Source organism: Poecile atricapillus, chromosome 4, assembly GCF_030490865.1.
Source record: "Poecile atricapillus isolate bPoeAtr1 chromosome 4, bPoeAtr1.hap1, whole genome shotgun sequence".
In the NCBI taxonomy this organism is placed as follows: domain Eukaryota; kingdom Metazoa; phylum Chordata; class Aves; order Passeriformes; family Paridae; genus Poecile; species Poecile atricapillus.
This window is the reverse complement of record NC_081252.1, coordinates 40,843,995-40,869,657: the sequence shown is the minus strand read 5'-3', so window position 1 is coordinate 40,869,657 and position 25,663 is coordinate 40,843,995. Positions and strand designations below refer to the sequence as shown.

The following is a 25,663-nucleotide window of genomic DNA, read 5'->3' as shown; positions in this document are numbered from 1 at the left end:
ATCAGTAAAAGGCATTTACACTTTTAGTTAAGTATATGTTACTGAATGACATTTTTTTAATTGCTTGAAAGATAATGCACGTTTGTTAGTTGGGTAGCCAGTAGCCAAGAGCCAAAAGCTCAGGTGGACTTCAGGTTCTTATTTCTAGAACAGGACAGGGACAGTTATTACAATTAATCAGGAGAGGTCCCAAAATCAGTGTATCAGGGGATTGTATTTTAGGCTCATTGCATATATAACACCATATACCTAAACTGTAATAGTATAAATACTTTGGTATGGTAACCACTGATTGTTTTAAAGAATGATTTCCATAGAAATATCTTTTTCCACTTACGTACAATGCATACAGTGCCATGAGCGTTCTGAGTGTTAAGTACTGTGCTATTCAGCAGGTCCTCTTCATAAAATTAATTGAAGAAAGATATTTTCTTTCGATTTCATTCAAGCTGATTTAATTTAACATACTAGTGGAAACATTATGCTATTTTAAAATTATTTGGTATAATATAAACTCACATCTTCATTAATTTCTCTATATTTTAAGGCACCTTTAATTTATGACTGTGACCTTGACTTACGAAACTGAAGTTACAGTTTTGAATGCTAACACTATATTTGGGCATTTAAAATGTAAACATGACAAAAATTAATTATGGAAGCAGCATTTTGAATATGCTGCTATTATTTGTAGTATATCACATTACAGAAGAATTAGTGGGCAGCGTAGAAAAAATAAAAAGCACGCATTAGAGATGAATGAACTGGATTTAGTGAAATACATTTTGACACAGCAGTTGTTTCTAGACAGTTCAATGAGTTTTACTCAGGGAATATAACTTCTGGCCGTAATCTACATGCTTCAAGCAGTAATCTGCTTTACACACAACTGCTTTTTTGTCTGAATTCATGCAAAGTTCAATAAGATATATACTTCTGATTTTTCACAGTTTATGCCATTTAATAGTGAATTCTAACTGTGTTTATGCAATATCATGCAATCAACAAGAAAAGCAAGTGTTTTCTTGCACATTTGATATGTGCCTGGAGTGGCTTGAGCAGCATCTGATCTTAATTACTTATTTAAAAGGATATGATGGTATAATTTTTATCATATTCATCCAGCCTCAAAAAAAAGTGCCAAGTAATTCAACAGTCAGCCTGAGTTCCTTTGAATACCCTGTATAAGGGTTCTCCCCAAAAGAAACATCAAGAATTTAGACGGAGGAAGAAATGTTGAAAACATTTTTATATTTATAAACATTAATTCTTAGCTCCTAGGTTCATTCAGCACAGATAAGAAGAGATGAAGTGTATCTAAATTTTCAGGTTAGCAGATCACGTCACTGAATGCCATTAGTAGGTGTATTAAAAGAGTAACAAAGTCACTGAATATAATGGGGTAAGATTTATGCCCACAGAGCAAAGAGGTTACTTTCTCTGCTGAAACTCAAAATGTCAGTAATTTTGGGCAGACAATTACTCTTAGAAGGTTGTGAACAATATACTTGAAACAGCAATTTGTTACTGAAAGGTTGAAAGAATTTCTGGTTCTCGATGGGTTATTTTCAACAGTTTATTAGTATTGGACTAAAGCAGAAAGGAAATATTGCAAAGAAGCTGAAAGCTATATAAATTAGATGAAAAAATTATCCTTGTACCTTCTGGTTCATTCTAGTATATGTGGTTCAAACTTGAATGAGAATATGAAGCCTTTTTTTCCATCTGTAATAACCAGATAAAATTTATTTAGGGAAAAAAAAATAGATTGAAATGCCTGGGAAAATTAACAGATCACATATTCAGAAGAAATAGGGATATTTTCCCCAATGATATGCCATGCAAATATTTATCTGAGAGAGGGAAATATAAGGAAAAGGTACTTGTCCCTTATAAAGTCTGGGCTTTGATTAGTATGTATTTTGCTTTTATATCTAATCTTATACACATGCATAAAGTATGGATAAGTGCAGGAGAATGAATATTGAAGCTCGGTGTTTTTTAATATCATTATATATCACATCAGTTAATATGAGAAGATTATAATCATTTGCTTTCCCATGTGTTGTTCCAGTTTCAGAGAAAATCTGTTTTTCAGTTCAACTAATACTACTGCAGAATTTTAATTCATTCTTATCTTTGAACAATTTGCACTTAACCATTCAAATTGACATAAATCCATAAACATAACTTTGACAATCCACATTTCACCTCAAGTAAAAGGAGAAAGAGATCAGAGTGTGAACGGCCTATTTTATCCTTCATGGGCTGGGGAGTAAAAGATGTTCCTAAGCACACGAGATTTGGATGTTTAGGTAATTTAAACGATTTTGTTGAATTCATTAATAGAGTATCTAATTATTAAGATATAAAAGAGTTTCATAAGACAGCCATTTTGTTGGTGTATATGTGGTATAGAATATAGATATAGAATATCTATATAAATATAGATATATCAGATATATAGAATATCAGATAAAAATTTGTGATTAACGAGTATAAGCAGGCCCTCTGTATTACCTCATTTTTACAATATTTATTTTAAACATTGTAATTTGATATGTTACTGCTTTTCAAAGTTTGCAGCTAACTTAGAGTTTATTTGGGTTTTTTCTTTGTTTTAGTTGGATACACAATGAATGATCTCATTTTTGAGTGGCAAGAAAAGGGAGCGGTTCAAGTAGCCGAAGGTCTCACTCTGCCACAGTTTCTGTTGAAAGAAGAAAAGGATTTATGTTACTGCACCAAGCATTACAATACAGGTAGGAAAGAGATTACAACTGAAAGACATTTAACATTTATTGTTATGTAAATGTCACAGTTGGGTTGTATTTTAAATATTCTCACTGAATTCAGAAGAGGCTTAAAACACACAGGTGTATTGTGCAAGGTAATGCAGTCTTAAGTAACTGGCAAATCAAAACTACCTGAAGGCTGAACAAACTTCAATTTTAGGTACCTTAAGTAAATATAGAGTTGAAATAATTCCAAAACTGTTCAGTCAGGGGTTTTACTTATTCAGTAGGTGCTGTGACCCCATTTACAATGTGGGATCTGAAGCATTGCTAAAATCCAAAGGTCTACACGCTGTGCACTAATCATAGCCTGGGTCAGTTGGGAGAAAGGGACATAGCATGGCTGAGCCAAGCTATTCCTGCCTTAATTCATGCAGCAAGGGGGCAATGTGAATGAGCTGAAAGGATTTTAGTGTGCAATGGCAAGGTGTACAAGCTAGACATGAGCATGCAGTGACAGGACAAGAGTGAATGGATTCAAACTGAAAGAGAGTAGGTGTAGATATGAGGAAGAAATTCCTTACTGTGAGGGTGGTGAGGCACTGGAACAGGCTGCACGGAGAAGCTGTGGATGCCCCATCCCTGAAAGTGTTCAAGGCCAGGCTGGTTGAGCAATCTGGTCTAGTTAAAGGTGTCCCTGCCCATGGCAGGGGAGCTGGAACTAGGTGATCTTTAGGGTCTCTCAACTCAAGCCATTCTATAATTCTCTAATTCTATGATTCTATGATACTGAATCATTGCCTTTGTTGAACTGAGGTATTTAGCTCATCTCTGGGATAATTTGAAAAAGGAGGGGATTAACATTAATATTATAGTTATTATATTTTTTATTTTTAATTGTGAAAAACTATATCAATAACTGAACAATCACGAGCTTAATAATCCTGAAAAGCAAAGCCTAAGTTGCATAGTTTATATATTTTCTTGAGAAAAAAATAAAAAGTTAAAGGTCTTCCATTTTAATCCATGTATCTTTAAATTCTTGCTCTCCAGTATGATTAAACATGTCTTAAAATTCAGCAGAATCATTTGGATTCTGCTGAAATGTCAGGGAGAGAAAAATCAAATAGATGGTGTTCATAAGGAATGTCCTGCTATAATCAAAATTAAGGAGGAGTGCTTTCCAACACCGAGTTTTACCGCAACTGCAGTAGTGCCCTAAGAGAAGGGAAGGTTCTGTCATAATTTCCATTTAGAATAGGATGATACTGAGAGAGATATTTTGAACTGCTTCCTAAAATAAATTGGAAATACTTAACGTGCACTTCTGTTGTACAAATACCAATATCTGAATAACCTTCTAAAATATATGATACATATCCTATAGCAGAATAATTTTTTCACTCAGATATTTATTCATTAATGATAAGATAGAAATTCCTATTTTTCCTTTTTTCCTTTCTACCATAATCCTTATGACAAATAAGAAAATTTTATTTTCATTATTTTCCACTGTCTCCTTTGAAATATACAAGCAACTTACCCCTTTTTTTTTTAGGATTCACCTGATTTTATGCCATTTTAATGAGTGTCTGTAATTGTATTCTATACCCTGTATATGATACTAACTGATAAGAAACCATGGTATAGAGTATTCTTCTCCTTTTTCTAAAGTCCATTTTCATAATATGATGCATCAAAAACCTCTGAGAAATTGAGACATTACTGTGATGCTTAACCTGATACTGAATGGAAACCCGGTTTAAAATTTCAGAATTTCCAGTGATTTTCAAAGCCTCCACCCAAAGCTGAGTTGTACTCTTACTCATTTGTCTGAGGACTTACATTATAATCGTCAGAGTTTAAACCTTGTGATTTTGACTAAAACTTCATTTTTTCAGTATTTTGAAGGCACAACATTTTTCTTCACAACCTATGTTTCAAGCCTATTTAACCTGGTATTCATTTTTATCTAAGGAAATATAGGAAAATATGCTACGCCTATACTATACTAGGTTTTTTGGGGTCAAATTATATGTGCTGTTTGTTCACTGTGGCCCTAACCTGAGTGGAGAAGCAGGAGCAACAGATGTTATTAGCTGCATGTGAGGCCTCATGGCTCGCAAGATGTGGCTACAAGTGTGCTTGTCTCCATGCAATTCTGTCCCATTTAGGTGAGGAGGGGACAATAAGTCTAGAGGACAGTGTGTCCAGTCAGCAGCCTGTTGTATTCTGTATAGCTTTGGCCAAACTGCATTTCTTAGCCAAACATGCTCTAAGAGGTGAGTGCAACCCACAGCCCTTGAAAGATGAAGACTGTACTGAAAAAGTAATTGGACCATTTAACTTGTCCACAAAAAAATCAAGGCGTTTAACACAGAAACCTTGGAAGCCTGTATGCAGTAGAGGATGGAAATATTGAAAGATGTCAGCAAAAAATAAAGCAATTGCACAGCTGTGGGACCTGCCTGTGATGGGCAGAGGGGAAAATGGTGATGCTGATGCTGAGCAGGAGGTGGAAGGGTGTGTCTCACCAGAGGAAGCAGCTGAGTGGCCTGCTCTGAGTTACAGCACCAAAATTACAGGTACAGAACTTTGTCAGGGCAAATCAGAAAGAAAAGGTGGGTTTACCCATGTAGGACTACATTTATTGTGATAGTCTTCTCTTCAAGATAAAAGTATTTTGTCCAAAGTATTTTTTTTAATTCAAATCTTCAGTATGAAGCAAATTTAATCTGATTAGAAGGGTTTGGTTTCTAGGAGAGTAAGAACTCCTTTTAATTCTTTGTTCCAACCAACACTATTAACTACCATTTGTAGGCTAAAACCCCATAAACATTATATTAAAAGACAACAACAACTATTTTCACTCTGTTACTTGGATACATCATCAGTAATGTGCTTTTTAAGGCTTCTGCAATGAGATATTGCAGGAAGATACGCCTTTAGGATACTTCACAAGAACAAAAATTTACAAAAAGCAATTTTTAAAATATGATGTGAAGTCTATTTCTCTGGCCTATGACAGATTAGATAAAATGAATTCTTAAAATAATGCTAAGCAACTGCAGCTGGTATGTAGTAAGTGACCAAAGAAGAGTTTTCAAATTAAATTTAGTTACAACACAGGATGGAAAGCTCTTCTGAGACATCCTGTAAAACAGAAAAAACCCCAAAATTCTCCCCGTGAAGCAAATTAGCATGAAGCTTCAGGACAGTATGTGGAAAGTCATCAGTGCATGTCTCATCAGTGTTTCATGCCCAGTTGAAAATGGTTCACTGTAACCAGAGCTCAAAAAATAAACTGTGTCTAAATATAGAGATATAACAGTTTCAGCAGCAGTACAGCAAAATGGCTCATCAAATCTTGTGTTCTGAGGTGACACAACAACATTTCTGATAATTTTCATTTTTTGCATCCACAGGCATATGTGCAGTGACCAATTTGGAAAGTGAAGTAGAATCATAACAACCAGAAAAATCACACATGAACCATTTACATTACAAGGATGGTCTTGTTTGCCGCATTCCTATGTGACATTAATTGCTTCCCTGGGCTATTATGCAACACCTACATTTTATTGCAATCACAGATAATTTCAATCACAGCTGCAAAAAGCTCGTTGGGTTGTTTTTTTTTTTTTTTAAATGCAAATATACAGTAGCATGAATTTATGCATAAATTCATTGGCTCAGAGGCACAAATGAGTCTTGGCTTTACTCCTGTGTCATGGATAATGCTTTACACTCCCACTTGAGCGATGCTGCTCAGAACTGTCCTAGGTCCAATAATCCCTTTTGGATCAAAAAATTTGATGTAGTGGTCCTGGAAACAGGGGAGCTGTGATTGCTGCCCTCACCACCAGGACTGATAAATTCTATACATGACCATTTCTGATAATTGCAATCTTGATGAACAGCATATTTCCTTAGCTCCACACTCCCCATCTGACTTCCTAATATGCACATCCCAAACACAATTTTTTCTCATGATCCCATTTGTCCTCCCATATCCAAAAAAGTTGCTTCACAAGCTGTAGATTGTGGCCCTTCTAAAGTCTCACCTTCGACTGACCTAGTGCCTTATATTCAGCCATTTTGCTGCCAGCTTGATGACAGTGATTAAAGAGACATAACTTCAGTGTCTTACTCTCACAACAATTCAAATCCTTGCTTGTGTTCACAAACACCTAAAACACTCTTTTTGAGACTATAATAGTGATTTTTAAGACATTACTTTTTTAACTCCCTCAGGTTTTTTTCATAGACCATTCCTCCAAAAAGGAGGTTTGTACTTTTTACCCAGGGGGTGTGAAATCTCTGAAGCTGCTCATTCCTTTGCTGAAAAAGCAGGAATTATAAACACTTTTGAAAACAGTCTGTGGCAGGCTGAGGATGTGACCATCCCTAGATGCACAAAATGGCACTTCCTGACTCCAACAAGACATTTTTCTCAAGGGCAAAGAGGCCACAAATGTCAACCCTGCACTGATCAAAATCTGAGCATTCTACTTTAGATTCATTGAATAAAAAATTAATCTTCTGTCCTGGAAGTGGAAATATCACATCTAGATGCCTCTTTAGTTTATATGTCTCCCCTCTCTGCCCCTGCTAACACAGTGTAGCACATGACAAGTCTTTAACATCGCAAGACTTCTGTTCAGCTTGACATCTCTCAGGCTCCCAGGCCCAGTAGACCTGCTGCCTACCCAGTCCACCCCCAGCCTGTATCAGGGCAGGCTGAACAGGGTAAAATCAAGTGGACTGCTTTTCTTGTGGTGATTCTGATAATGACTCAAACAGAAGAAAAAGTTAAGGGGACAGTATTTCCTTATGGAAAAGTCAGTTTATATATTTCATTCTCATTCATCCTCTGTATGAAAATCAGTTTTCATACAGAGTTTTATTTCCTCCTGAGATTGTCTATTTTCAGCTAAGACTTTTTTCAGTTAGAAGATGAAATCATCCTAAGAAAATTTCCTTTCAACATTAATAACTTCCAATATAAAAAGGTTTTGGGTTTTGTTTTTGTTTTTGTTTTTTGTTTTTTGGTTTTTGGTGGTTTTTTTTGTTGTTGTTGTTTTGTGTTTGGGTTGGGGATTTTTTTATTTGGTTGGTTAGTTTTTTTGGTTTTTGGGGCTTTTTTTTTTCATCAATCCATTTTGTCTGAAGACAGCTGAAGCCAATAGCCACATTCTTATTGAAGGCAATGACCTTTGCCCGGGTGATTCTATCCTGTATACTAGATAAAACATTAGGATTTATATATGCAGGGTCTTTAATAAAAGTGTTGATTAATTAAATGATCAAAGATTTTGTGTCAAGGCAATTCTGATAAAACTTTATCTGTTCTTTAACACACAAGTATTTAAAGGACGAGCTTTCTACTACCTACCACTCTGAAGTTCCCCAGCTCAGGAGGAGACAAGTGGCAGAACCAGCATTAAGGAAGGGCTGGAGAAATACAGCAAAGGGAAGGTGTATGATGGCCTGCAGTGAAATCATATTTGCAGTATATATTATATGTCATGAACTATCCTCAGTGTGTGTTGTCCTGCAACAGGTGTTTGTTTAGAGTATATATTTGTCCTTGTACAGAGAGTAGATAGGATTACTCAAAGCATTGCAGTGGCAACCATTTAGTAAGAACCTGTAAGGATCCAAGTATTAAAATTTAGTAGTAAGAATCCAAGGTATTGAAATATAGAAAGCAGTCAAAGGCATAAGATACAATAGCCATGTTACATCCATTTATACAAAACCTGTTTTTTGAGTTCACCTATTGTTTCATTTTGGAAGAAGAGTCTTTAAGTTTTGTCTTGAGAAGATGGAACTATCATTACTTTTATCTCTATAAGGAAAAGTGTCAGTTGGCTTTTGCAATATGTTATCTCGTCCACATAAGATGTCAAATTCTGTTTTTAACATGTCTAAAAATGTTGAACACAACAGAGGTTTAAAATAACACCGAGAGGCAAATACTCTGTCTAATGTAATTTTCAAGCTCATTTTGAATTTAGGATCTCTGTCAGGATATGGGGAATAGAGGAACTGAGGTGCTTAAGAAATGACTTTCAGGAAGACAGACAAGTGGCAGAAGCTCTCTATCGTATTAAGAGATCTAAATCTGAGTCAGCCATTTAGGTTGAGCACATCTGAGCCACTGAAGTTGTCTCATTCTCCCTTTCTCCTTCCCTGCTGTCTCTCAGTTTTTTTCTCTAATTTCATGCTAAGCCTTTGTCTCTAGCTTTTTTTCATGAGGAAAAGTGAAGTGTTGTTGCACAGGAACATCATCACAGTCCAATTGCCCCAGGATTCTGTTAGCAAATCTCTATAGCTAGCAATATTTTGATTGCTAGACTGGCTGCTTGTTGGCTATCGGTCACTGGTAAAATCAGAATTGTGTAGTCTACATCCATACTGACAGATGTGTTGGAATCACAATATGAAGTATTTGCTTCCCAGATCCAAGACACATATTCTGCAGAACACCATAAAGATTTATTCAGATTTGCTTAACTCAGTTCAGTTTTGCTAGCCTTTAAATCATCTCTATTCAGCAAGCATAAGATTCTTATTTTAAGTAAATAGATTAATGTAATTTCATTAAACTGTACAGTCTTTTAGCTACAGTTCTCTCTATATCCATAAGATATTTCACAACAAATCATTTATTAACATTATCAATGACTTACAAGGTCAGACTACCATTTACTACTATCTAAAGTAGCATCAAGAATCTTCAGCAGATAACTTTCTGTTCTGCACAGATAAAAAGTTGAACTCTGCATGCTTAGCTCTTTTCTAATTTGTTTATACTTATTAATTTTCTATTATATTATGCTATTAATGTTTAATTTCATTATAGTTAATAATTGTTACTCCTTTCTTAATTACTTCTCAGGCACATTATTCCCTTGACTCAGAATCCTGAAGTAATTCTCCCTTATTAAAACTTTTTGTATAGCTTCAAAAACAGCTACTCAGCCTTCTTGGGAATCATAACCTGTTTATGACATTGTAGGGGTACAGTAATAAAAGCTTTCCCCAAAACACACCTTAAGGGCTGCTAAAAGGAGACAAACACTTTTAAGTCCTACCAACTCTTACCTCTGGGACAGTTTGAGACAGATGACACTATAAAAGAGGACTCTTTATGGCCTGAATTTACAACTTATGCTTGATTTCTCTTGCACATCCCACGCTACTGACAGTACTTTTTAATGACACAAGCATACTGCTGCCTGCATAGCCCATTTTTTAAACAGCACATGCCACAGTCAGAGGAGGCTGTGTAGTGTGAAGGTGACCTGAAGTAGCAAAATGCTCTTCTTGGGTTACTCACAGTTGGCCATGCAAGAAACAACAAAGTGTGTGATCTAGATATTGACTCCAAAGAAAAGCAATTTATGCTTTCTGGGGAAAAGAAATCTCATACAGACTGATACAATTTTATTTTTTTCACTACACTAATGATTTCAGCATGGACATTGCATGGAAATCTTGGCAGTCTAGCAGCTCTAACGTTGTTACCAAAGAATATGGGTAAGAGACAAAAATGCACCATCACATGCATATATGCCAGTACATTCACCTCGCATGCACAGGTAACAATGCTCATCAAGTCAGCACTTTTGGGCCCTTTCATGCACTTAAATCCCTGGTTAGACTAGACTTACAAAAACAAAAAATGTAACCTCAATTCAGGAAAAAATATTTCTTTTGGGAAGCCCTGCATACCTTTTCATTCTTTTGCTTTACAAAAATCCATTTTATGGATTGTGTGCACACTTATATTTAGACAGCTTTAGTCTGAAACTACCATCAGGTCTTAATTTGTTACTCAGCCACAATACCACAAGGGATTTCTATCCTCCTGCTAGGCACTCTCTGTGACATTCACAGTGCCTGTCAAAATGAACTAGACCTTACCCTTCATGTACTACAAATGAATTAATAGAGCAATGCTCTTAGTTGCTTGTCTATCTCATTCCCCAGCTGAGGTGACTTTATGGATATGTCTCTTCTGATCCATTCAAGCATCCAGTCAAATAGATTAAACCACAGCTAACCTGCCTTTGAATTTGAAATGGAATACAGGAAGGAAAAGGAGACCGACAGCTTCAGGTGGGAAAAAACAGCAGAGCCTCTTCTGGCAGGACTCACATCTGCTAGTACAAGGGTTTTCTTTTTTCAGTCAGCTACATTAGCCAAGTTTATGCAAGTGGTTCTGATTTCAGCCAGGAAGGGCAAAAGATAACATCAACTCTTTCACACTTAGACCAGCAACTGCTGCAACTGCAGTGCTAGACTGACTTCAATCTGCAGCTTTTCTCCATCACTCAGTACTGGAGCAGCAGAGTGTCTAGCTGGGTAGCCACCAGTCTTCTGGAGGAGCTGCTGTATATTAATTTGTCAGAGCTGTACAGGAAGAGAGGAACACAGTAGTCTTGACTAGGAAGCACTGGAAGTATGCCTAGCAAGTCCATAAAGTCTCTGGGTCTAAGACAAAGGCAGGACTCTAATTCACACATGTTGTGAAGCTAAGCAAAAGTATTTTTCTACTTTGAGACACATCCACTTTCTTTTTTCCTTTTCTTTTTTTCAATTTTTTGTTTGTTTCAATTTGGTGTTACATGTTTTGAGGGTTTTTTTCCTTGGACAATGATATTTACAAAAATACTAAACCAAGCAAAAACATACTTTTGTATAATTCTTCTGACACATCATTCAGTCCAAGTTCTGGCCTCTTCATTATGCCTGCTTTTTTCTCCCTTTCTCTGTGGTTACAATATATTCCATTTGCCCTTTTTTCATTTATAATCTCTTTAATTTTTTTAGGATTCTGTTGTTTACAACTGTTCTTCTCTTCCACCTTAGTTCAATTAGATCTGTCAAATTTGCAACCACATAAAATAATCCATATCAGAGCTACTATATTATTTACTGTTCACCATTTAGGACCACAGAATTTTTGTGCTGAGCGGTCTGTAATAGTTCAAGTCCACTGAAGTCCTCAGGAAAGAAACTCAGATCTCTTATCCCACATTTCTCTTGGTGGAAAAAAAACAACCTACAAACAGTAGCTAATGTTTATTGACACTTTATATACGCATATGCATATATTAGTCAGTCTGATGCTCCTTAGTTTTCCTTCCTATTTTGTTCTAAAAGGAGAATATAAGATCCTATAAGAAGAAAATATTGCATGCTGAGCAATTCATACTGATATGATGCCAAATAAAATGGCTTTGCTTAGACCTAGATTGGGCTGATGCATTTCTGTCACTCCTTACCACCACGATTTACTGTGATGTATGAGACACAGACTGCTGCTGTCCAAGGCTGCTGAATTAACAGAATGAATGTCACAAAAAAAAAAAGAAATCTTCAGGGTAAGAACCAGTTTGAAGTAAGAATATGATTCCAACAAAGGCCAGTTAGTGCAGAACTTCTGGTATGTGGGGTGTACTGAACAGCTAAATGAAAGACTAAATTGCATAGGTATCCTTTTTAAGGCCATGGAAGAGAAGCATAGGGTAATATCCTGGCCTTTCCTGAAGTAAACACCAAAATTCCCATTCACATTTTTAAACCAGGATTTCATCCTGTGACTGAGGTAGAAATCAGTCTTGAAGCTGGGGTAGCAGATGGTTGAGGCAGGATCTGGGACACAGATTTCGGGAGTTTAGATAGGATTCAGAGAATGCTGGCAATTAGGAATGAAACTAATAATTGAACTTGCAGATATAAAACTCCTGAGATACGAAATGTAACCTTAAAATTAAACATCATAACAAATGTCTTTCTAAATTTTTTTTTAGTGCCTCAGGAGAATAAAATTGTCATAAAATTGGATTCATTATGACATCATGGAAAAACTAATGGCCTGTTAAAAGAACTATTATGAAAATAATGAAGTTCAGAAGCACTTAATATCCCTAGAATAAAAATATTTGTTTGACTTTATCTGAAGTTCATTTCTGTATGCCCAACACTATTGTCACAGCATAAAACAAAATACATTAGTATATGATAAGCTTATAAATCCATTACATAATTTTTTTTAATCTGATAAGCATCAACTCTCTATTACTGTGGAAAAAATTTGTATAAAATGGCATTTTGGCAAATGGAAATTGATTAGGAAAATATCTTTCAAAAATAAATAGAAAACGTAACCAAAGAGCTTCATACCACTTAAGAAAATATAATGATATAGCCTTCCTTCTTAAATTTAGAATTAGAAAATGTTTTTCCTCAAAATAAGGAAGAAAACTGAATTATGTGTAATTGTTGCTGTGAGAAGCTCTTTTATATACACCATTTACAGTAACAGCATTGCCTTCAGCACCATTCCTATGTGACTTATATGGCCACTGGGCAGAGTTAAAATATCTAGTGAGGCTGGGCTGAGATCTGTGAAATAATCTACAGCTTGAAGGGTGGAAAAAATCCCCCAACCACACCATAATCTGGCTAATATAAAAATATGAGTTTATTGCATTTTTATGAGCTACCAATAGATTTGTTGTTGTTGTTGTTCTGATTTGAATAAGTGTGTAGAAGTTGCTTTATATTCAGTATCTGGATAAAACTAAGTCATTTAATTACCTTCCTAAAGTTTCCTAATCTCTGGTCTTTCCAGTCTTCGATCAGTGTTTGAAACTTGATCGTTTCTCTTATGAGCTGGAACAGTTTGAATGGGGACACAGGGAGAGATTTAGCAGATTCTCCTATTGATAACCTAATGCTCATATTAATATAACTATTTTTCCCCAATTTTCAGTTCAATAAAAATAAAATTAAGCTTAAAATTAAACCAAATATAAAGAAGATATTATACAATGGGGAAGCAAACATTTTCCTTGTACACAGAAGTATTTCCAAAACATAAGTTTCAAAGATGGGTGATTGCACAGAGGACATGTAAATTTCCTGTTGTTATAATGAATTGTAGGGTTTTTTTAATAAAAAAATATGAATTTCAGACCATATCAAATTCTTAATTTTTCAGATATTCTTCCTCTTTCCAGTAGATACTCCTGTTGTAATTGGGTCTGTCTTTATTGCAAGTCACTGTAGAGAATTGAAAACATAAATATTTTTCTAGTGAACAAATATAATTGATACGTCATACATTGTTCAGGAGTGTGCACTAGATGTTGACAGTAAAAACATTCTATTTCTGTTGAATATTTCTTCTTTGTTGTAAAAAGGAAAGTTTACGTGTATTGAAGTCCGGTTTCACCTTGAGAGGCAGATGGGTTACTATCTCATCCAGATGTACATCCCGAGCCTCTTGATCGTGATTCTCTCCTGGGTGTCCTTTTGGATCAATATGGATGCAGCTCCAGCCAGAGTGGCTTTAGGCATAACAACTGTACTGACCATGACAACACAAAGCTCAGGTTCACGAGCATCTCTTCCAAAGGTAGGCTAAATTTCCTTTGTTTGTACCATGTTAATCATAATATTATATGAAAAACACTTTCAGTCAACCTTATGTGTTTTAATTATTAGCATCCAATCATTTTCTAAATCAAACAAATAATTTTGAAATATTTAGGGGATTTTTGATTCTCTATTCAAATATATTCTATTTCTCCTTTGTCTCAACTATATAGCCAGCCACATGTCTAGTTAATTCCACAAACCCTAACAAGTAGTGAAAACAGTGTTATTCCATAGTGCATAAACCCTGCTTAACCATTGACTGGCTCATCCTTTTTCACATTCCAGTATCTGATAACATGCTAGCAGATATGACTGAAATTCTAAAGGCCATAGATTCTTACCATAGATCATCAGTTATATTCCTTTCCTCAAAACTGCCTAAATTATGAATTAGCTCACTAGTTACATATTTACATTAAAATGTAAAAAATGGTAAACTTTAACAGCTCCAAACAATTGCATAAAAATGATTGTCAACACAATGAAAATCACTTAAAGTTTATTTCTATGATTAACTAATTCTGAGATGTAATTGCTTTAAATATTTTGTCTCATTTATTCCTTGGCCACCTTCATGTGCCATTGCAGTTAATAGAAATAAAATGTATACAATAAAAATACACAAAGTTCAATTCTGGATTAGTTTTAACATTATATTTTTAGGCTGTGTATTTAACTTTTTTGTTAAGTGAAACAGTTAGCCCTTGCAGATTTGAGCACGCTTTGTGTCCCAAATATACAGAACTGGATGCATCCAAAGTTAACATCAATAGATAAAACTGAATGCTCTAAAAACTCAAAAAAGCAACAATGTAAGAGGTTAACAGAGAGCTGCAGATTATTTTTGTCACATTTTGAGGAATGAAGTTAGCTATGTTTACTTATATAAAAAAAATCTTGTAACTCTGCACAGACTACTTTCTTGGTTCAGATCCCATCCTGCATCTGATCTTGGCAATACAGGATTGCAATGAGCTCTAATCTGAGTCTGATTTTTAGTTCTTTCACTGCATCAAATCTACAGGATTAATTTGAAACTATGCATTCAATTTACTGTGCCTATATCAGCAGAGAGTGAACACATCAGGCCTCTCCACCTATCTCCTTTCTTGTAAATTTTTATTCCACATCCATTTTAATTCAGGAATTCCCACTTGTCCCACTAGAAGCTACTTTTTGCATCCTCAGTGCCATTCACAGATCTCAGTCAGACAAATGAAGGAACAGCATGTGTATTTTGAGGATTATTTGGTTTGTGATGTAATACAAAGTACGCTGTAAGGAACTGTTAATGATTTGAACACATTTTGTAAAATAATACGTTTTTTAAACAAAAATTTAACATGTATGGATTGAATTGTTGTTCTTATTATTGTCTGTCATGCAAAGTTTTGTTCGATAAAAATACTGTTGGGATGTGGAGATATTAATGCACTTCCTCCTGCCATGAAATACTATACTTCACATCTGTGCTTTTAACATAGTCAGGCTTCTCCTGTCTCCTCTCATAGGTGTCATACGTCAAAGCCATTGACATCTGGATGGCGGTGTGTCTGCTCTTTGTATTTTCTGCACTTCTGGAGTATGCGGCTGTTAACTTTGTGTCGAGGCAGCATAAAGAGCTTCTGCGGTTCCGGCGCAAGAGGAAGAAGAGCAAGGTAAAAGTAACAGTGTTCACAGCTTTTAATGGGTCTGACTGAATTATGCTAGGCTACAGGGTTAATTTGGTAAACATACTGCAGCTTGAAGTGGCAATAGAAATAAAATGGCAGCACAGCATAAAATTCACTATGGGCAGAGGGTCACTACAAGGACTATGAATTGCATAAATCCAACTTGAATTCTCGAAAGAGGAATTAAGAGGGATTTAAATGAGGCATGGGCCATGTGGGAGCCATCTGCACAAGCATGAATTTCACTCTGTTGGAAGAGTTAGATTATACTTCAGTGAATGAATGTTACTAGTATTTGAGGCAGTTTTTACTACGTTGAGATTCAACAAATGTTGTTTCCTAATTTCATTCTAATACTCAATTCAAAGCCTTAACAGCTGTGTTTCATGCAAATATTTTTTCAATACTCAAAGTACTTATTCAAATAACATTATTGGTAAAAGAACAAACATTTTGCTTTAAAAGGTGGGTAAGTTTGGGTTTTTTTCTTCCGTCCTGCAATTCTGTTTTAGTTGTTCATATTATTAGTAAGAAACTTAATTATAGTAATGGTTATTAGTATTTATATTAGAGCTGGAGCTATACAGACTTCCAGTAAAATAACTCACTACCCGTGTGCAAAGCCAAACAGCTAAGGCTACAAGTTTGAATTCTAAAATCTGTAGTTAAATCAAGCAATAAGGAAAATCTCTTACAATGTGTAACTCCTACTTCAGATTTTACAAAGTGTAAATAGTTCTCCAGCCTGCTTGTTAAATGAGTCCCCCTCCAACAATATCATGCAGAGCCTGTGGATCTGCGGATTACTAGTGGATGAAAGTTTGAACAAAGCAACACAATTCAGTTCAGCCATATTTCATTCCTGAAGACTTAGTCTACTGCCTACATCACCAGGAGAAGACGTTTTGCAAGTTTCCTTCTTAGAAGATACTGAAAATCTGCACTGCTGTAAACCCCACCTAAGCAGTCCCTATTAGTAAGACTCCTTGTTAAAAGGCAGGCCAGACAGTCAGGTGAAAATGACATTTTCATACATTTGCCTTTCCCTGTGTGTTGAGTCCCAGACTTCTTCAGTGGCACAGAGAAACTCAAACTGTAGACAAGAGGATGATTCAGACTGCAAGTACCTTCATTCAGCATTTGACCCTATGAAAAATGTGCTTCTTTCTTCCTGCTGACAGTAGCAGAAAAAACAGCAGTTTTGTAACAAGCTTTTTGTTCTTGGAATATGGCAGCTCTTGGAGAGCTGTCCTAAGGTTTGGAATGGGAAGAATGGGGTGGGGCAGATGTGAATTTCTGGACAGGGGTAGGTAAGTCACAACAAGTGAATTGTGTATCAAACAGCTGTGGTAAGTGATATATTGTGTCACTATACTTTTAGTCCATTTAACGTTCTCACCAAGTATTATTGTTCTGGATCTCAAGCAAATTTCCCACATTCAACTTAAGTGGGATCTTTCTTAAATGCAGGTCAGTTATCATGACCACAGGATTAGGAACTGGCAGATAGTACCTTCCTTCCTCAGAATCAAACCAAATCTCTTTTCAGCTCCCTCTTAGCAAGACTTCAAATTCACCAAAGACACTCATTCAAGCAATCACAATCAATGCAATTTCAGCTTAGAAGTATGTGAGAGAGGAACCACAATATAAAAAGGACTTCTAAGAGAAGACCTTTTAAAGAAAAAAGGTTTGTGCATTAATAACTGCATTGACTTTAGTGTTTTTCTGGATCATGGTATTTTTGAATTCACATTTAAAAGTCCTTATTCTAATTTTATGCTTCATTAGACAGTCTTTAGCTTCAGGTAGATTGCCTGCTAAATTCTCATAAAATTGCAGGATTAGAATTAGAGCCTTTAGAGTGTACAATAAAGTACCAAGTACTTCACTTTGATTCTGAAGGATGGAGACATGCATTTCAATGCTTTTCTTCATAATATGCTTCAGATGTGGGTATTAAATATATTTGGGGGTATAGGGCTTTCCCTTCTCCCTGTACCTATATGTTTCATCATGAGACAAGCTTCTCATCTAAATTTAGCACAAAATGCTTTGTCCCTATACAAGATTATGATTTTAGAAAAATAGTAATTTTTCAGAAAATATTAATTTAATTAAATATTTCTTAACTCACTTCAATTTCATGTAGAGCTAGAGCTACTGGACAGATTTAACCTCTGAGAAGGCATCTTCTCAAGCTCTAGAGACAGCTCAACTAATTGCTTCTCTCTTTCTCCACGTTCTATGAAACCTTTCCTTGCCCAAAAAATATACAGGAAAGAGCATGGAGATTTTATCTCTCAAAAAGAAATTTAGATCACATCTTAAACCCTCTGGTATACGAATAATAAATGAAGACTTACAGATTAAAAATTGCAGCTAGTAACTTCCTTACCACAAATTTTATTATTTATTCACCACAATTTATAACATGAAATGCAGGCCCTAGGATCATAACTCAAAGTAACTTGATTTTCCTTCTTCTTTTGTGTTTTTTAAAGTCAGTAACTATAGCTCATGATTATAAATTTTGTATGTTTGTTATTCCTTTGGACTAGGTCAAGCAGCCACTGGCTCTCAAGGATTAGATTGTTCTCACTTTGAAAACTACCGTATATTAAAAAAATGTTCATTTGACCATAAAGTCAAGAGGTGAAAAGAAGTTACATAAAAAGGCTGCATTTTAAATAAACTTCAGAAGCTTCCTTGAAAATTAAATCTTCTTCCTTGGCAAAGAGAAAAACAAAGAGAAAATAGTTTTGGATGTAAATACTATTAGAGAAATAAAGCAGATAGGATAATTTATTAGAATTTTTCCTTCTGTATGCTTACCATCTTGGAACATTTTACTATGATCAGGTTTTTCTCCAGGTGAATTCTAATTGTTGAATACAGATTTTTTTGCCACTGGCATTTTATCTACAAGGGTACAGCAAAACTTCTAGTGATCTGACATGTCGCAGAAGTACAAAAATATATCAGTTTGGAAATGTTTCATTTCAAATATGTGTAGGGAAGCTGAAGACTTTCCAAAGTTTGTTTTCTTTGTAATTAGAAATATATGCTTGTTGCAAGAAATACTTATTTTTACCAAGTAACCAAAGAAATAGTCCTATGATTGGATTTCAGTGTCTTTGGGAGGTAAGTGGATCCATTTTCCTGACTTAAGATCATTCATACCTAATTTATTCTAGCCAAAAAAAAAAAAAAAAAAAAAAAAAAAAAAAAAAAATCAACAAGCTCCCCTGAAATCTATTCCAATTGTTTAAAAAGGTTTTTTTAACTAATGTATTTTTTGGCCTGTCATGACTTGTCTAGAAAGGACACAGACACCAGACTGCTTCATTCCTTCATGCCACCATTTGCACATTTCCATTCAGTCTTTTCTATAAACATTCCCAGTAGATACAGTTTTTGGTTTTGGTTTGCTTTGGGTTTTGGTGTTTTTGTTTTGTTTTGTTTTTTTCTCATTCACCTTCCCTGGAAATTCTCCTAGTAAGTCCATATAATTCCTCAAAACTATGTTTGCAACATGAACAACATGAAACCTATACAGTAACAGTTGAAAGCAGCTAAAGGATCAAGTGATGAAATTAATACAGCTGTTTATCCCAACCAATTTACCATTTGCCTTTTAAACAACATCATTTTACTGACCCATATCACAACAGTGATCTTCCATATCTTCTAGGTCTTTTTCCAGAGAAACACCCTGCAGAGACATTGGCTTTCCATCTAATGCAAAGCTGATTATTTCTGGCTAAATGTCATGATTCTTCTGTATTTTTCAGATGCTTTGTTCGAATCATTGAATTCAATTTTATTTCTAAACAAATCCTCAAACAAATTTTCAGGTTTTCACAGTTTGGAATATTTTTTAAATTAATTAAAACTATGGGTATGTCCTTCTGAAAACACAGAGAAACTGGAATCTCTTAAGAATCACGTTTGAACTCGGATAAGACCCCTGCAGTAAATTCCATAGTTATACAAATTACAGTTATGTACAGAACTGCAACAAGACATTTTGACATCCAGAGTTCTTCTATCCTCTCCATTTTCCTTATGCTTTTTCCACTTATAGTCACTGCCTTTTTTTCACGCCATCTGGTTCATTTGTGGCTTCCCTTCCCAGACAACAATAGCAGCAGCATCAAAGGCAATTCTTAGGTACAGCTGCACCCTCTGGCCACCATTTTTATGATTGTAAGTATGGACTTCACTCAGTTATTCCAAATTAAATGCAAATTTCTTTTCAGAGGCCCTATCCAGTTTGTACAGAAATAGCAAAAATTCTGTAGTGTCTGGGATTGTGTTATTAATTCATTTATAAATAAAAGCTGTTGTTGCAACATAATGTGCAACCTACTCAATGGTGTTTTCCAATAAGCATCACAGTAGGTATAGGATATTTTTTAAAAAGGGTCTGATGTCTTTATTATTACACACATGGCATAATGAATCCTGAGAACAGGGGAATTTTGGCTCCTGGTTTGAGACCTCATTTGATGCTTAGTATATGAGCCACAGTTCTTCAACATAAAAGAAACCTGTCCAGAAAAAAACTATTCAGAAATATTATGTTACCATTCCCTCAGAATGAATGTTAATTATTCATTTCCTTCCTAAAAGACAAAAGGAAAAAAATGACAGAAATCATACAGGGATACTGAAACACAGCCATGATCATTGTTTTTTCTTATTTGCATTTACATTCTATAGGAAAAATATTAACTCTGTACATATACTGAACAATAACTATTTGATTTTAGGTTAGTTGTTAATGTATTTAGGTTTTGGGAATATTCAGTCTATTAGTTCTATTTTCCAAATCTAAAGATTACCCTATCTTTAGAGAGGAAAATAGACATGCACACTAGATTGTCTTTAATGGTAATCATGCCTTTTTTCTTTTGTTTTCTTTTTGGTCAACCATCCGTTTTGATGAAAGTATTTTGAGGGAGTTCTTGATGGAAATGAAATCAGTGAATCATTACAGCATAGCAATGGCTTGAGATGTGCAGGACGTATAGACGGGACTTTGCCTCAAATCTACAGTACAAATTTAAGGGTAAACTATGAAGAAGATGTCCCATTTGTCATAATGTGCTATCCAACCATTAACAGAGGCCGTGTCCCTTTGTCTACAGTAACATCTCCCCATGTGAACTTCATATACCTTCATTGCTACCTGTATGTGATGACGTGAAATGTTAGTAAAGGTTAATTTCATTGTTAATTTCATTCTTGTTAATTTCATAATCCATTTTGATCTGTTTAAATCTGGATTAGAACATAATACTAAACTTTTGCACTGCTTGTAGTGCAAAACAATCAATACCACTTTCCTTCTCAAAACTGAGCAGTAAAAAAGATAGTGTTCAAATTACCAAAGTCAAGGCTTCAAATAAATATTCAAGTCGTTATGACACCTTACAATCAAATGACTATGGAGTTATTTTTCAGCCTTTATATACATTTTATTTCTCAAAATAAATGTATTACTAAGCACACCAACAGAAAACACCATAGTCACAAGATCACAAAACTCACAGTTTTCTATTCATTTCTAGCCAGGTATTTTGTAGAACAACACTGATGCAGAAGTAAATTAATTGAAATTATTTCCTTCAGACCACTAAAGAATTCTAACTTTCCAAATAAAACTTCTTATCTAAGTTTTTTCCATTCCTTAATTACAGTAATTTTAATAGAAATGATAAAATATTTAAATGTAACTGCATGCAGAACAACTTTCAAGTTGTTAATTCTAAAGCTGAATGGGTAAAAAATGCATTAAAATCAAACTCTTACTAAAGTTCATTCATAAAAACATTTTCAAAATTTTATCAAACATCTATAGCAAACAGTTTTCTTTTCTTTAGTGATGATACACTAAAAAGGACACAAAAGAAACAAAAGCTTCATTATCACTTAAAAGAATAATTCTATTAATTCAGCCAATATGCAGGACTTTTTCAGGAAGATTCACTGTAAAGGCTCACAACTGGGTGATACAGGGTATTGTCCTTCAGATGTTTTCTACATCTGTAGACTCAGACACATGCATTTCTGAGACATATTTCTTGTCAAAAAGAGGGACTTCAGCCAAGTCAATCAATAGAAAAAAAAAGAAAAGGGATAATAATAACTGACATAAATACCTTCAAAAAAGCACTCAGAGCTAGCACAGATAATAACAGTAACTGCATCTTTCCTGCTGTGCACAAGCACCCTCAGATATGAATCTGAGGCCAACCTAGTGATTTTTCTGCATTGTGAATCTGCTGGAAAACATGGAGAACCACATTTTGAAAATTCAAGCTGCTGCTCCTGAAAAGAATTCTGGCAGTTCTTGGTATGCTCCAGAAGGTGTCCTTTCCTGCATATCCACCAGCCCTGGCACTTGGGAGTCACTTGGCTGACTCCAGCCATCCTGCGTTCCCTTGTGGAGACACCATCCGACAGACACTGGGCAGAAATGCTGGACTCCTGCAAGGAGCTTCACATCAGTTCAACAACAGAGAGCATTTCCAAGCAGTCTGCTTGCAGATGAAATACAGGAGGTCTGCAAGAGCAAAAATAAGGAGAGACCTGACCTTTAAAACATTCTAGGGGTATCATTCCATTCAAATAAACCTAAAACAATGACAAGAAAGTCTTAGTATATAGTGTGTGATCCTGAAAACATCAGAGCTGAAATCTGCTACTCCAAAGAATCCTTTTATTATCTTTCTCTGCCTGTGCAGTCATCAGCATTATTTTCTGGAGGAGCATAAAAAGACAAAATCCTGAAATGTACATATGAAGATGTTTAAATGGCAAGTTAATAGTAAATTCTCATAGTACATGCATTTCTAACTTAATATTTCTATTATATGGAGCATGAGTACAGCTATTCTAGAATAAAACTACATTGAAGATGTTATTTCCCATTCTTGTCTGACAGGAGAGGAACACTATTGCAGTAATTAAATTTCTCTTTTATCACGTCATCAAATAATGATCCTATCATTTTGTATTTCTGTTTTTCGTTTCCATAGTAAAGTCAGTCAGTGATTTTTCCTCCTCTTTCTCTTTTATGTTATTTTTTCTTTATTTTTATTTGTTAAAGGGAAATTCTAATACAGATTTTAGATGTAGTAGTTTCAGTGAGCTTTATCAGTCTCTATGTTTACTCAATTTACATACATGAAAAAGTGTTTCACTTGGGTGACATCTACAGCTCTGCTGGATGGTCATGCTGATGGCCAAATAGTTCACTACAAATTAGGAAATTCATCTGCATTCTTTTGTAGCTAACATAGTCAACTTATATTGATAATAAAACCTGGATTTTTTTTTTTTTAAACAAAGTAATTAGCAATTATTTGATGGAAGCTTTAAATACTTTTCAGAGAATTAATTCTTCATTGAAAAGTGTTTTCAGATTTTCTAAATGTCACAGACATTTTCAAAATGAAAAATTTGGAACTTTGGATTTAAGTTGTGCTCATTGAGAAATTGTATTTGTATAAAATAAAACAAAAAATGCTTCTAGCTATTGAATTGAAACTGTAATTATTTGACTTGCTTTGGCAAATAAATAATTTTTAGACTTTTATTTTAATTTAAGCTAAGAAGAGCTTTAAAATATGAAAACTTCTCCTATAAAAGAAATATTGGCAGCTGCTCAACTATTTTGTAATACTTATGAAAATCACTTCTCAAAATACTTATTTAAGAATTAATGCAATAATTTCTATATTACATAAAAATGTAAAATCCTAACGCAACTAGACTAAATTAGACATGAAAAATTGACATTCCTGAATTAAAATTAGTATTGAGAAAATGGTGAATGCCATCAAAGTTGCATAATTATTTTTGAGTAATCTATGTAAAGAAGGAGTACACTGGAATATATTTCAGAACCAAATTTAGCCCTGACTTCACTGATTGTGTATCATTTATTTGTCTGCATATGTGCCTTTTTTATTACTTAAGGATACCTAGTTAAAGAGAAGTAAAAAGGATGTCTCCAGACACAAGCTACATTTTTAAATTGTATGCTATGAAAATATGTGTATCTTCAGAACATCTACTGTTTCTGTGCCATGTGATTAAGAATCACTTTCTTTTATAGTTCCCTAATCCTGAATGTCTTTGCCAGTTTTCCCCTGAACTGACAGAAGAGTGAGTCAGAAGAAAAATCTGGCCTTTAGATTCCATTTCCTTTATTTTAAACTAAGACACTTTGTGTGCTGTTCTCTTTATCTGATGCATTCACAGGGAACAGCAGAAATTAGGCATACAGTTGAGATTAATTAAATATACAGAAGCCAAATAGGCAGAATTCTCACTAAGATAATGAATGTGCATATCATTAGTAATTTTATGATGAGCATCTCTAGAGGCCAGGATCCTGGGTTTTAAGGCAATGTACAGATTTAATAGCTGTTTTCTATAAGACCAGTGTGAAATTTGTCCATTTGAAGACTGCACATATTTACTGTAAATGGGGAAACTTAAACCAAAGCAGAAGTTTTTTTTCCCAATTACAACTAGTTTACTAGGCTTTCTCATTTCTCTAAATAGATTACAGAGTCTATAAACAAATAGAAAAATTCTGTTCTTGTTAGCAATCCAGCAATATTTTTGGCAGATCCTAATAGGGATGAAATTTCAACAAGTTAAGGTGTGGATTCAAGAAGTCAATGAGGCAATGGTGCAACTGCTATTTAGCAGCAGGTAAGATTTCTGTAAATAATAATTTAAAAAAAAAACAAACAAATGTCTTGCTCTTTTTCTTTCTTTTTTTTTTTTCAGCAGGATGATGATACACGTGATAGTCAGTTTAGCATTACAGCATATGGAGTGGGCCCATGTGTGCCAGCAAAAGACGGAATAACACAAAAGGGGCCAAATAATCCTGTTCAAGCTGTACCAAAAAGCCCTGATGAGATGAGAAAGGTGTTCATTGACCGGGCCAAGAAGATAGACACAATATCCAGAGCTTGTTTCCCATTAGCCTTTCTGATTTTCAACATTTTTTACTGGGTAATCTACAAAATCATCAGGCACGAGGACATTCACCAATAACAAGATTTACGCTTGCAGTACATAAAGATTTGGCTGTCACACTCAACAGGAGGTTTTTCGTTAGAAATGCACCTCAGAAAATTGATTGGAAGAGTTGAAAGCAATGATGGGGAGAGAGAGGATCCTGCACGGCCTAAAATGACCAGCTACACTGGGATGGAAGAATGGCACCCAGAGAAGATACATCTGCTATTGCAAACTCTCCTTGTCAAACTAAATATTTACAACTTTTTCATTGAAAATCACTCTCTACTGAAGCTTTACTGCCAAGTATTTATACATACTGTTACATAGTGGTATAACTGTACAGTATTCTTTGATGGTCCTTAATTTTTTTTAATTCTGGTGTATTTTTAATTTTAAAAATGTTTCCAGAATAATCTAGGTGAATCCCACAGTGTTACAGAATAGATTAGTGTTTGTAAGTTTTATTTTAATTTTACAATATAATGACAAATTACTGATTGGAGAAAACAGTTTAAAGGACTTGATCTAGTCTTAAGGACAGTACTGGTGGTTTTACAATTTAACATACATAATGTATTTAAGTCATATAATTTATTCAATGTACCTCATATTAATGTTCCCCTGGAAGGTGTATGTTGAAATAATCTCAGACAGCACAAGGTATACAGCCTAACAGTCTACATCTCATGGGAGAAATTTGTAAAGTATTGATTCCTGAAAGGATTTGTTCCTTTTAATTACTTACAC

At 34.8% G+C, this 25,663-nt stretch overlaps 1 protein-coding gene across 2 annotated transcripts in view; it reads left to right on the top strand.

Moving 5' to 3' along the window:
• GLRA3 (glycine receptor alpha 3) overlaps positions 1-25,394 on the top strand; it is an 82,515-nt gene extending 57,121 nt beyond the window's left edge. The window contains exons 6-9 of one of the 2 annotated variants that reach the window (XM_058839074.1): positions 2,625-2,762; positions 13,955-14,169; positions 15,704-15,850; positions 24,680-25,394. In XM_058839074.1, the coding sequence (XP_058695057.1) occupies positions 2,625-2,762; positions 13,955-14,169; positions 15,704-15,850; positions 24,680-24,949 (770 nt within the window). In that variant the 3' untranslated portion in view covers positions 24,950-25,394. Of the gene's footprint in view, positions 1-2,624; positions 2,763-13,954; positions 14,170-15,703; positions 15,851-24,676 lie in introns of both variants that reach the window. The other variant, XM_058839073.1, reaches the window with a different exon arrangement.
• The last annotated feature ends 269 nt before the right edge of the window (positions 25,395-25,663 follow it).